The sequence below is a fragment of the Phaethon aethereus genome (genome assembly GCF_964289735.1).
Source record: "Phaethon aethereus genome assembly, chromosome: 5".
In the NCBI taxonomy this organism is placed as follows: domain Eukaryota; kingdom Metazoa; phylum Chordata; class Aves; order Phaethontiformes; family Phaethontidae; genus Phaethon; species Phaethon aethereus.
Genome location: NC_138579.1, coordinates 8,219,393 through 8,232,783, shown reverse-complemented (window position 1 = coordinate 8,232,783; position 13,391 = coordinate 8,219,393). Strand labels below are relative to the sequence as shown.

The window sequence follows — 13,391 nt, the reverse complement described above, 5'->3', positions numbered from 1 at the left end:
CCCAGCCAAAAAATAAATATTTTTTTTAAATCAGGTGCATATTTCAAAGCTGCTATTGCAAGTGTGTTTTAAATGTAATGGACTTAAAAGTGTATGTACCAAAGAATTATAAAAATGCACTATAGTTTGAGTTATTGTTACATAAAGAACGTATTAAAAAGACTGTCAAAATAAGTAGAAAGGGGATCAAAACTGAACTAACTGAATTAGTGCAGTACTGTAGCCAGGCTTCTAAAATCAGATATAGAAAATATAAATAGACTGCTTTAGGTGATGATTCACCAGTGTCCAAAAAAGGAACAAGTATTGTGAAAGCTCAGTTAACTTGATCCAGAGCTCTGAGCAGTTCTTCACCCTGTAGCAGGTTTCTGTTGCCTTGTATGGGAGCATTTACTTCGCAATCGTAACTCGTGAGTTGGGGTAGTCCACTTTCATCCATCGACTGCCCTAGAAGTTTACTTGCTATGTCTATAGAGGGAGGGGAAGGAAAAAAGTGCACTTTATTTGCCGTGCTTAACTTTTCCTCCAAAATTGCTCATAAAAAGAGTTAAGTTTAGATGTTTTTGTCGCTCAGTTCTCTTTCACACAGCCCCCATCCACCCTCCTCTACATATTAAAAGAAGCCAGTACTAACCAGTTGATAATAGAATGATTGTCTTTTGCTCCACTCCATTACGACCATTTGTTTTGCATCCCTTTACACGTTTCCAAGCAAGTGATGCATTTCCTCCACGGTCACCTGTCTGCTGGAATAAAGACCCCTAGAAAGAAATAAAATAAGTCTTCTTTATTGAATACTGTATCTTTCTAGCCCTCCACGCCCCTCATCCAAACCAACAGTTCCTGTCACTAATTACTAAATGTAGCCATTGTTACAATTTAAAGTGGACTTTATTCAGAATTTGGGGCGAAATACATTTCCAAGTACACTGGCCTTGAAAATTATTTAAAAGAAAACTGAACAGATTTCAAGACCGTACCTCCCTTACAGAAGACAATTACTAAATGCTGGTTATCATCAATTACCATGCTCGAGATTAGCATGTACACATGCACACCCATTTAATTACCACTGCTCTTGTGTGAGTAAGCATCAGGTTTTCGCTGAAGTCTCTAATGGTTTTCTGCACTGGAATTAATAGTGTAGACAGGAGAGTCAGGAACCACGGTAGGTCGAGTCTATCTAAATATAAGATGTAAATCCTGCTTGCACTACAGTTATTGCCACCAAGCCATCTGACCCAAGTGTTGTGGGGAACGTAGTCCTAAGCCATTCTATTGCAGATATAGCTCCTTAGCATATTGTTTTGACAGCAGCACAGAAGATATGGAGATTAGACAGCTTTTAAAGGGCTCCATATAATTAGGATAAGTAAGAAGAAGCTGCCACAGAGACAGATGGGATGGAAGGAAAATACACCATCTTAGTATCAAGTTAGCTAGCAAAAGTAGTTGAATCTGCAAAGTTTTGTCTTGTTAGTAGCACTGACTGCTGCAAAAAGAGGATAAGGTATTTCAGAACATTGCCATTATCCTGAACGCTTAAAATAGTAAAGAACATCTGTTTTCAGGTTATAAAACATCCATGTGAGTCAAAAGGACAGTTGTATAATAGAAGTTATAGTTAAACAACTCGGACTTATAAGGTCAGTCGCCTGTTGCTGGTTTATTATTTTACTGTGAATGCAATAGAGCCCTTCATATTAAGAAATATATAGCTCAGATTTTTTTCAATGTAATGATTCGGATCATCATTTCATAATCTTACTGTAACACATCTTGCCCTTGTCTAATTCTCCTGTTTTCTAGAAAATTTTACTTTGGTCTTCACTTATTTTCACTCTTTGCAAAATAAGTCCCACTTCCTTACGGCTAAGAAGTTGTGGCATGCTTTTGCATAATCCCAGAATACCATTTCTTATAAGCCTGGATTTAACATACTTTTTATTCTGTGTGTGTGTGTGCAATGCCCAATTCATCCTCTCAGAAATCCATTGTGGAGAAAGAAGCCAAACAACAAAAGCACTTGCTTGAATAACATCAGTAAGACCCAGCTACCTGGAAAATTCAGCTTCTGACTGTGCAGAAACCATCAAAATATTTGTAACACTTTCGTCAGGTACAGAAAAAAGAAAAAGGTTTAGCAAAGGACGAATTTTGAGCCTATAAGTATTAAAAAGGCACTAAGCATAGAAGCCTGAACACTATTAGAGCAGTTAATACAGAACTGCTTGCATTCTGTGTATTTAATGACAGCCCATGCTATTTTGAATATGTTATCAGCAACACTACATGACAGCTGTAGCACCATCACATGAGAAAAAGGCAATGGAAGTCACTAACATTTCTTGCAGAGCTGTGAATTCTTACAGAGCTACTGGAAGCAACAGAACAACATGCATGAAAGTGCAAATCATTTAGCAATGAAAACAATGATGTAAGTTTTTTGTTTTTTTTTTTAAATAAAGCCTGCTTGCCTCATAGAAAAAAACTGACGTATAAAATTCTCAGCTTTTTCAGAGGAGAGCAATGATAAAGACAGTGTGCAGTGATTTATCTCATGCCCAAATCAGAATGCTAATACAGGAATAATTCATACTTCAGAAAATAATCCTGCGCTGTAAGACATGATGGATGACTACACCTAGGAGATGGACCATTAGAGAAAAAAAGAATCTCAAAGGCTACATTGCAGCAGAGGAACTAAGAATTAACTGTGCAAAACTTCAGAGAAGTGGGAATTTGCAATGAAGGCAAGAAGAGAGATGACAGTATGTAATGGCAAAGCTCAAGTTTTCAAAATATTAAGAACTGACAGTTAACACACAAGACCATGGAGACAAAATACCTTTGCAGAAAATTACAAGCTGCATAGTAACACAAATCTAAGAATACCTGAAAAGTTTCTTTTGAATAGCTAAGACAGATGATGATGAACTACTCACACACACGCTAATACTAGAGATACTGTGCATGAAATGGAGTGATAGTAATATACATTTGCTAGGTTGTATGAATTCTATTCCCTTACGGTTCAGATGGTCTCGTTATCTGATCAAATAAAGGTATCTCAGTCTCGATGGAAAAAATGAAAGCATAGAAAGAAGCATAGGAACACTATCTCCAGTATTGACAAATACAAAAAATTGAGCATGAATTCAGAAGTGAAGTAACTACGACAATTATAAATGTGATGTCTTGCATTTGTGCATATTCTACTGAAGAACATATATGTTCACAAAAGAGTATCTTCTCCCTAATCAAGAAATGTGCATGGGTATAGAGGGCACGTTTGAAACTGAGAACAAAAATCAGAGTATCTGTAGATATGTGGGAATTTCACTATCGAACAGTTATCTCTGATCCCAAGATTCCACTGCATACCAACAGCTAACCTCAGGAGTCTGCACTGATGCCTCATTTCAGAAATTGCAAAGTTAAAAGTGTATATTTTAAAATGGTAAAACAAAACTCACAATTCCAACTGCCTGAAAAAGTGAACCATCATGTTCCATTTTTCGTTTTCTCTGAGCATTATGCAAAGCTAGCATCTTTGGATTTAGTTCTTCATCCATTGCAGTAGATCTAAGAAAAATTGATTCAGGCTGTTAAGACGATTCTACTATCCTCAAGCCATTCTTCTTTTGTGGACACTTACATACAATATCACAGAACTGAATTTATGAACTATACTACTTTTCTTTCATAATTGAAACTCGTTTCAACAATCATTGTCTATGAGCATAGCAAGTGTTAGCTTTTAATCTTGCTGTGAAGCTCAGAATGAGTTATAACAAAAATTTAAAAATCTTTGCAGAAAAAAAACCCAAAGCATAAAAGTTCAGCAATTCACTTTCAACAGAAAGAAGGGAGGGAAGGGTAAGGAAAAGTCTATTCCGAATTTTTCTATGTACAGATCAAGCTTCTATGTATCAGAGGTCTGATGTTTGACTTTGTGGGATTTTCTATCATGATAAATACCCGCTACAAATGCCACAGTCCATCATTATGAAATACGGCTGGCTTTAAAAACGATACACGTAGCACATGGACTGCAGTCGCCTCTTACCTCATAACGAAGTGGACAAGAAAAGCACGAGAAATATTATGTGGGTATAACTACTTGTAAAATGCCTACTGCATTCTTTTAAAGAGGCTGCAGGTCAGATACAAGAGCAGAACAAAATTATGAACACAGTTTGCATGTAGTAGCTGCCTATTACACAAGATGTTTATGTAAAAGCTACTGCAAAATTAACTTTAGGGAAGCCTACTATACCAAAAAAACCCAAACTTGTTTCGAATGTCCAAATTTAAATGTATCAATTTCTACTTTGAAGTAGAATGCCAAAGACAACATACAACAGTTGGCAGTATTTAAAAATTAATATAATATCTTATTTCTTGAATGGATACTAAGGCTTAAGCTTTGCTTTTAAAATACCTTTTGTTCAGAGTGACTGTTAGCAAACTGGGCGCTCCCGGACAAGATTTTTCCGTCTGATCCAATGTTCCTTTTCCTGCTCTGATCGGAGATGCAGTTCGACTCCTGTTCCCACCGTAAGGTGATGCTGGGGCACTACTCGTTTCACTGATTATGTGGACAGGAGATGAAGGAACAATTAGTGTCTTCACATCATCTACACGTTCTGTCACTGGTTTTATTTCATCAGCAGTACTTGATGGTGTCTGAGTCTGCTGAAATATGGTAATGGTGGCTCCATTTTGAGAGCCGGAAGAACTGCTTTCCAGCGGAGATAGCTGATCAAAGGAGCGCAACTGGAAGTCATCATCCATTGGGATGTAAGGAGCCAACATCTCCAAGTCTAAATCGGTTTCCTGGAAAAGACAAGAGGTAAAAATTGTAAATGTGAAACAACATCTCAGCTACAACTTCATGGCTTCATTAAGGCTCCTCCTTTTACCAAACCCTGGCAATATTTTTTTGCAATTTGTTTCAATAAAAATATTACATAAAAGAGGAAGGAAGTTTCTGAAGACATTCGAAGAGAAAGAGAAGCACTTATTAAGTATTAAGATGATACAGAATTTTAAGTTAATGTACATTACCTGAGTAGAGAATGGATTTTTTGCTTCTGTATCTATTGCAAAGAGTTTCTCCACTAATTCCAGTTTGAATTCGTTAGCCATATCATTATCCACATCAAAGCAGTAGTCGTTGGGACTACTGGGCTGTGAAAACATTTTGAGTGCAGTTTTAAGTTTCTGTCATTACATCATTTTGCACTGTTTCTACAGGTTCTCTGAAAAAATGTTCTAATGTGAAAACTAATTTGAAGCTACAACTGCACAAAATTAAAATGGGAAAGGAAAACACATTTATCAGTCTACATTCAAATTTACCCCACTTGGGAAGCACATGATTAGTTGGAACCTGGAAGTAACCTCTACAGTAATGTATTGCAACTAATTTGCTGTTTACAGTAGCTGTGTCTGAACCATTCTTTTATAGAAAGACCAATCCCAAGCTCTTCTTATTTCTATCAGGTGGTATTGCATGCGTTTGCAAGGCTCACTTTAATGAAAAGACAATTCCCAGTATTAAAATTTATCTTTTTCCTCAAATCATGGCGTGAGTTTAACTAAGTCACAACTTAGAAATAATTTCCAATTCCTGTCTTGGCTGCATTCTTAACCAGATTTGCTCCACAAGCCCCAGCATCACATACATTTTAATGACAGCATATCCAAATTACGTCACTAACCTCAGGTGAACTTTGGCTGGTACTTGCATCAGAAGGGCTGGTTGGTTGCTCTTGCACCTGAGGCATGGTAAAAGAAAGTTCAAGTGGCTCTGTGTTTGGCTCCAGCTTTGATACAACTTCTCTATTAAGTGCAGGATCAGCATTGCTACGAAGTGGCTTTGTAGTTTCAGAAGCAGGTAGTGGGGACATTGCCATATTTATATTCTGCAATTTCTCACTGGATGAGGGGAGCATTACATCGTTATACAAAGGAACTTCATCACATTGTTGTTCATCAGACTCTATAAAAATTAAAAGAAACCATCAACCTAAGTAATGATACTGAGCGTGTCTACGGACCTCATAAAATTTACACAGTGGCTGAAATACCACTAGACAAGTGATATGGGGAGATTATTTTTTTCAAAATTTACTGTAAAATATTAACTTTACTAATTAGCATGCTCTCCAATTTAAACACACACCCACCATTACTGCTGAAATCTAGAGAGATAATTGTGTCTCCAGCAGCTGGGGCCAGCACAGTTAAAGCATCTGGTTCCTGCTTAAGTTTTTCAAAAAGACTGTTGGTATCATCCAGGTCATCTTTGCTGAATATTTTGGTCATTTTCATATCAGGAGACTCCACTGGTTTCAGCATACACTCAGTTTGTCCAAGGGAAAAAATCAAGTCCTTCTGAACAATTCCACTGTCAGACAAAGAGGAATATACTGTTAAAGAACAGCTAAAATTAATAAATTCAAACTTAACAGTTTTGTAAGTTGCATAAAAACCCAAAACAAACACCACCACCCCCCCAAAAAAACCCAAAACCAAAACCACCACACACACCATACCACAAAATTACCAGGATAGGAGCTTTAAGAATTCTTTTTTTCTTACTCATTCTTCCCTTAAGTGTAACAGACAAAGCAAGCACTAATTGTGGTGTCATCAAAAAAAGTAACAAAAATAAACATGCTTTTCTGAAAGCATTGAGAAAGTAAGAAAAAAAAAGTTAGGTATTTCCTAAAACACTTTTCTTTGTTTTAAACAAATGTGCATAGATTGATACTGGTACATTTGCTAATGTTTTGAAAAACTAATTGAGGACTATTATACAGTTGCAAAAAACAGTCAGCAAGTCTACCTTCAGTTGAAATTTTCAATTAAAAGAGGAATTCTAAGGAAGAAAAAGATAAATGGGATCAAGAAAGACACCATTACTGCTGCTCTGACTCCATGACTAAAAAAGTTAGTTAAATTAGTGAAATTAACTGCTCCAGACTGCGGACAAAGATTAGAGAGTTGTCTAGGATGCACACAAATTCTCAAATACTTCCACCACAACAGTCCAGAAGAGGCTGGCGCTATACTCATTTGCCTGCAAGAGATCTTACCGCTGGCATTGCTAGGTCAAAGAAGTGCTTTGTTTTCAAATACAATTCCTAAAGCTAGTACTGGCAGTATTTGAAGCAAAACTTCATTGGCAGGCAACAGTAACATCATAACATACTCAACAGGGGATCACATTCTCAGCAAATTGAAAAAAACACGTAATGCCATCAGAATCTGACTTTTGTCTTCAAGAAAAACAATGACAAAGAATAGCGATGTCAACTCGACTTACCTCAACACATAGTTTACGCACACTATGCACTGTGGCTGAGAATTCTTAGTGTTGTATATAACAGTTGCTTGAGTTTCAACCCAGACATAGCCACCTTGTTTAGCAAGCATTCTGTACTGTCCTGTTGTCACCTGCCCTTTTGTGAACACTAAAAGCACAAACGACACCAGCTTTAATTACAGGCAGAAAAAACCAAAAACATTTAAGGTAAGTATTCACTGCAGATTCATATCTGCAATTAAAAGAAAGCCCTCGTTCTGGTGCTGCTTTCCCCTAGTGCTGTATGTCATCTCTTGCAGATAGAGGGCTTCAAATACATCTTTTCACTTACTGTCATGGTGTGTTTTGGTCAGATGATCAGAATCCAGTGCATGATAGTACTCATAGATGGAGCGACCCAGGAGTTCCTCTGGCTCATATCCCATCAACTCTGTAATTCTTTAAAATACGGGGAAAAAATTGCTAAGTAAAAGCAGACATGGACTAGCGCAAATACTAGAGCATTTGGATGCTCGGACATCTAGAAAAATCCTAAGAGTCATTTCAATACACATTAGCAGCAATTTTGGTTTGAATTGAATTGAATATTTATAAATCATGTCCTGTGGTGACAGGATTAAGTAAATCCCTGCATTCTAGACTTTTTTTTTTTTTTGCTTAAAGGTAGACCCAGCTACCTATGGACTAGAATAGATACCTTGGACAAATATGAGAATTTAATAAAATAACAAATACATGCTTCAACAGTTGTAAACCTGCAACTGAAAGAAGTTAGGAATCTGATTTATTCTTCCCACTGTCAACCACAGCGAGCTTTTAAAGAAAACAGTATTTTCTTCAGCCCCCAGAGGGCACTGCTAACTAGGGGACCGCAGTTATTTCCCCTTATTCTACATGCGGAACGTGACCAAATAAGTAACTTTTCTGTGACATCATCAGTCACATAAAGGTAAAGTTACTGCAGAGGACAGAAAATAACGTGCATTAACATCTCTTTGCATCTAAACTGCAGGAAGTAGTTAGAAGTTCGTTTTGTTACAAAGAACAAAACTATTATTAGTAGACAATAACAAATAATACCCAACTAAAAAAAAAAAAAGCACAAAAAAAACTAAAAACCCCCAAAAACCACACAAATCTCAGGTCAATTATTTCCTTCACTTCTGTTTTTCAAGCTAGGTTTCCAGAGGATAGCAAGAGCAGTCTTATGTATTTGACTACATCCATGATTTGTACCAGAACACAAGATCTCATTTGCAACAGCAGATGTATTGCATTAAAAGTACAGCTGAAGTTCTTGGGGTTTTTTGGACTGGGGAAAGCAAACACTGATCTCCTGAGGAAGGGAGAGGGGGGAAGTGGTAGAAATAAAATGCATCTGACACGTATTACACACACACGCTCTTTTCAGTCACCAAAATGCACCACCATCTTTGACAAACCTAAAATCCTTCCTGTTTTTTCAGTGTCCAGAAGTATCTTCTCATTTCAATTTAATCGCTGCCACTACACTGAAGACCAGCTTGAACAGGCAGTTAACTGCAGGCAAAGGATTTATTCCCAAGTAATAATGCTACACCCTCCTCAGATTTAAAAACCTGGCTTTTAAATAAGACATCCTCATCAGGTAGTAAAAACCAAAGCGTCCCAGCAATGATTCCATTGCACTCATGAATCAAGTTAACAAGTAAGACTACATAAATGTCTAAGGCCAACATGAGCCAACATGTATCCACCCTACAAATCCTTCAAATTTCTTTGTTAAAGTACAACATATATATATTACCTTTCATCACAATAGGAAAATTTCATATCAAGACTGTGACGACTGAGGAACGTTTTACTGTCCAAGGGGACCTCAATGTTTGATGGATGAGGAATAGGTTCACAGATCAACACCAGACACGTCATGGGAGGTTTTTTGTAGCCACAGTGAGTTTGATTACTGCATGTGTCGTATACACGAATGTGTCCAGTGCAGTGCAGCACCTATGGGAAAGTTTTATTTTAAAGAGACCGGATTCTTGTCCATCAGATAACACAACTGTATTTCCATTAGGACACCCAGAGTGAAGTCCTTCCCCTTCCCACCCCTCGATGTGATAGCACCAACAGAGAGGCAGCAGTGCTTTCAGATGGATGGCTAAAGGAAAGCAGCAGTTCTCACACTATGCAGACTGCGATGAGTACACAGGCTGCCAACTCTTTCCTCTCGGGCACTGGCTGAAGCAACGCTAGACACTTCTGTGAACTGTTCCTCTTTGAAAGTCACATTAATGACAACATTGATAAGCAATTGCCTCAGCAGAAGGTATCTTACTATTTCAATTTAGAAGTTATGGTAATAGTAGCAACCTCCATTTTAGATCTTCTGCAGAAGTGATGTTAGAGATCAAATATAGTCTTCAAAAGACAAGAAGTTCTGCATTTTGTGGGGTTTTTTTTAACCATTCTGAAGTAGAAATGTTCACAGACAGCAGCAAAGCAGAAAGAAGTTTTTTGATCCAGGATAACTAAATTTAAGTTCTAAAAGAGAATTGTGAGCCATAACACCACTCATTACAGTAAAAGGTTACTTTTTGTCCAGAGGAGAAAATGCATTCACTGCAGAAAGTTATCAGGCTGGGCTCTTTTTGTTCCAACTGTTACAAATAGGATAGCCAGCAGCTTCAGAATGAATGAATGAATGGTATTGGAGTCCTTCAGAGAGACCTCAACTGTCACATTTACAGTGTCAAATCAAAAGTGATCAGGTATCAGCATAAGTGGTGTCAAGTATTCTTCTTCCTCAGAGGAGGAGGCTTTACGCAAACATATTCAGTCGTTATAATTTCTAGCAAGTGAATGACCTCTAATTTAAAATGGGGAATTCATTAAAAGAGTTTTGAAAAACTAATATTAAAAAATCGTTTCAGTTACCTCTGTGATGTATTCTGCATTAAAATTCAGCATATTGAAGCATATTAAATTAGTTCAGTACTTAGTGAAACTCAAGCTTGTTACATGAAGTAAAAATGTTGAAATACAGTGAGTTATGACATCTGAAGAAGCTGCCAACCTATGTAAATATTCCTTTGCATTAGTTACCTTCCACGTAGCAGACTTTATATTCACTGTTCTTCCCCTGCTAGTCAGTGTACACTTCATTCTGAGAAAAAAGCTGCGCTCCGTGTTTTGCTCTTTACCCTTTTTCACAGGACCTAGCGAAAGCAAATAGTAAACCAATTCTTTAAGCTCTTGGATCATCTTCAAAAGACATTAAAAAACCTGTATTATAGAACTCTGAAACTAGGGTAAGACCCAAAAAACAAATTAAGAAGATTGATAAACCTAACAGCACTTTCGATAACAACCTGGTCTAGTTGAAGATGTCCCTGCTCATTGCAGGGGGTTGGACTAGAACACCTTTAAAAGTCCCTTCCAACCCAAACTACTCTATGATTCTATAACACTTTTCAGAATGAGTTTTACTGTGAGGTAGGCAAAAAACTTAAGTGTCAATGTTCTAAGATCAGTATCGTATTTGTAGCCAACTCCACACTCCCAGATTTCAGGAAAAAGGCGTGGGGAGAAAGAGAGGCTGACTAAAAATTTAATATATTTTAAAATTGTGACAGGGGACAAGAAAAGCACATGCAGAACGAGAAGTACTGTCAAGTTGGTTTCCAAGTCACTGCTCAAATCAGTGGTTTTTTGGTTCAGTTTGGTTTGGTTTGATTTGGTTCAAATCAAATACATTTTGGGCCCATAGCTCTTCAGGACTGCAGTATTTTAAGTTTTTAAATTCAGAATTAACTCTGCTGTTTATATGCATCTGAGTATTTCACAGTTACTTGTACTCAGAGTAAATGGGGACCAAGTTTTTAAATGTTAGCATTCTTGGGGAAAAAAGAAGAGTCAAGAAATCCTAATACAAATTAATATTAGCAGCACTAATTTTTTCGCCTTACTTACTAACAGCAGGCTTTAAGTTAAGTGTTTGCCTTTATAGGGGAGAACCTTTCAGAGTCGATTAGCTAGGCTATTCTGGGCACAGAAAATGCAAACTGATCCTATCAGGAAAGCTGCAAGCAGCTCGCTGTGTAAGGAAGACTGAAATAAAGCACCTAGGATAAAGAGCAGTGGAAGCGTGAGTTTGGCGACACGTGCTAAGGAGTGAGGACCAAATCATAGCATGGGGTGGAAGATTAGAACATGTGAGCTTACTTCTTATGCAAGTTTATACAATAGCTTGTTCTCATCCTCCACAGACAGCAGTAGCTATGAAATTCTTCATGGTGGCTTGCACCGCGGCTACTAGTTTGACAAAATTCATTAGAGAAAGGTTGAAGCCCCTATGCTACATAGTCTATTGCTTCCAGCAGAGGCAAAGACTAATGGTGACAAACCTACTTTATGCCACAGCAAAATAGCTTCCATAAAGCAATGGGGGCACAAAAAAAGCAAAGTTCAGAGAAGGAGCCAAAACGTCTTTAATTCAGTATGTTTTTAAAAGAGTTAAACCAATCTAGAAATTCATGGTTGAGATCACACGATGTTATTGTTACCAACTCCTGATGCTTAAGGCTCTGCTTTTAGAAGCAACTGTAAAAGATGGAGCCACTTTCTCAAGCCTGATTCAGCACTGGGCATTACTTTTAAAATAGCCATCTTTGAAAGTTTAAAAAGCAACTTTGTAAAATCAAAATGCAGTTCAGTTTCCGCCAATCACATTTATATTCCTTTGCACTTGTACAACCTCAAAGGGGAGTATTTAATACTCCATTCAAAACCAAAATAATTCCATTGATGTAAGAGCTGCAGTAGAATGCAGCCTGGGAATACTAATAAATATAAAAATGTGCTATTATTACTGTAATTTAGACATTTGTCTGCCAGCTTCATTTGTGAAACTGATTTTGTAATAATGCTTTCCAGACATCTTATTCCAGCCTGGTCAATTTAGACACGTTGGAGTTGGTTTGCATGAAACTTAGTAATATGACATTTTTAAGAATAAGCTTTTGCAACAAGCCCAGTTTTTTACACTGCTTTAGTGAAGTTTTTTCCCCACACCACCCCCCAGATGCATTAACTGTATTCCAAAAGGCGGGCGGCGGCAGCGGCGGGAGCTAGTGTCTCATCTAGCCTTAGAAACACACTTCAATACTAAGGGCAGACAAGTTTAGAAAATGCTTACAAAATCAAAGTCAGGGCCCTTAACACTGTGATATCTTATCAAGTCTCTTCCACTGAATTAAATAGAAGGAGAACATAAAAGACTTCCTATTTACAGTGCCACGAAAGCAGAGGTCAGGCTTGGTAGTTTATCACTATCTAGATTCAGAGTCCATATAACTCTTGTTTGATGAATTAGAGAGGTCAGATTTTAGACTTCCAACAACTGAGTAAACCAGGTTTGTTTGAAGGCATGCAGGTTGCCAAGTCCTTATAGTCATTAACAAACCTTTAGAAGACTTAAAGGCAGTAATTCATGGGCATTTGTTAAATTCAAAAGCATACAGAATATGTGAACACAGTGTTCTACTCCCTTGGATGGAGAAAAGAAGAGTCAGAAGTCTGTGAAAAGATTGCACCTTTTAATTGGTGCATGAAATTGCTGAGAAGCATCAGTCCCAAAGCCCTTTTCAGGGCTGTCCAAGTACTCCCCGATAAGTTTTTTGGTGTCCTAAATATAGTACCTTTTTTGTGTCTTGAAGTATACCACCACAGATGTCTGGAAAAAAACATTTGCTTTTAAGTTGGCCTGTAAAGGCAAGCCCAGACCAAGACAAATGCACCCATTTAACTTCTCCATATCCTTCTATAGCAATTGCTTAAGATCATTCACATTCAACCTACCTCTAATTTTATTCCTGTAGGCATGCTAATTCTTTCAACCCTCAATAACTCTGTTTTAGTCATCAATTTTGTTTTAGAATAAAGAGTACTAATGAAGTCTCATCTCTCCTACAATTACAATATTGCCAAAACATCCTGGTTACTTCTGTTGTTAGTATCTCTGAACAAGGCTTCCTTTGAGATCTAAGCAGCAAAACATACTAGTTTGTTCTCT

The 13,391-nt window shown here is 37.4% G+C and overlaps 1 protein-coding gene across 2 annotated transcripts in view; it reads right to left on the bottom strand.

The window, feature by feature from the left end:
* Nucleotides 1–316: 316 nt before the first annotated feature.
* The window catches only part of HIF1A (hypoxia inducible factor 1 subunit alpha), a gene marked incomplete at both ends in the record, with an annotated part of 29,909 nt that continues 16,834 nt past the window's right edge, over nt 317–13,391 (bottom strand). The window contains 11 exons of one of the 2 annotated variants that reach the window (XM_082000424.1): nt 317–468; nt 635–761; nt 3,477–3,585; nt 4,445–4,839; nt 5,071–5,193; nt 5,727–6,007; nt 6,195–6,415; nt 7,337–7,484; nt 7,668–7,774; nt 9,123–9,325; nt 10,424–10,536. In XM_082000424.1, coding sequence (XP_081856550.1) covers nt 317–468; nt 635–761; nt 3,477–3,585; nt 4,445–4,839; nt 5,071–5,193; nt 5,727–6,007; nt 6,195–6,415; nt 7,337–7,484; nt 7,668–7,774; nt 9,123–9,325; nt 10,424–10,536 — 1,979 coding nt within the window. The remainder of the gene's footprint in view (nt 469–634; nt 762–3,476; nt 3,586–4,444; nt 4,840–5,070; nt 5,194–5,726; nt 6,008–6,194; nt 6,416–7,336; nt 7,485–7,667; nt 7,775–9,122; nt 9,326–10,423; nt 10,537–13,391) is intronic. The other variant, XM_082000425.1, reaches the window with a different exon arrangement.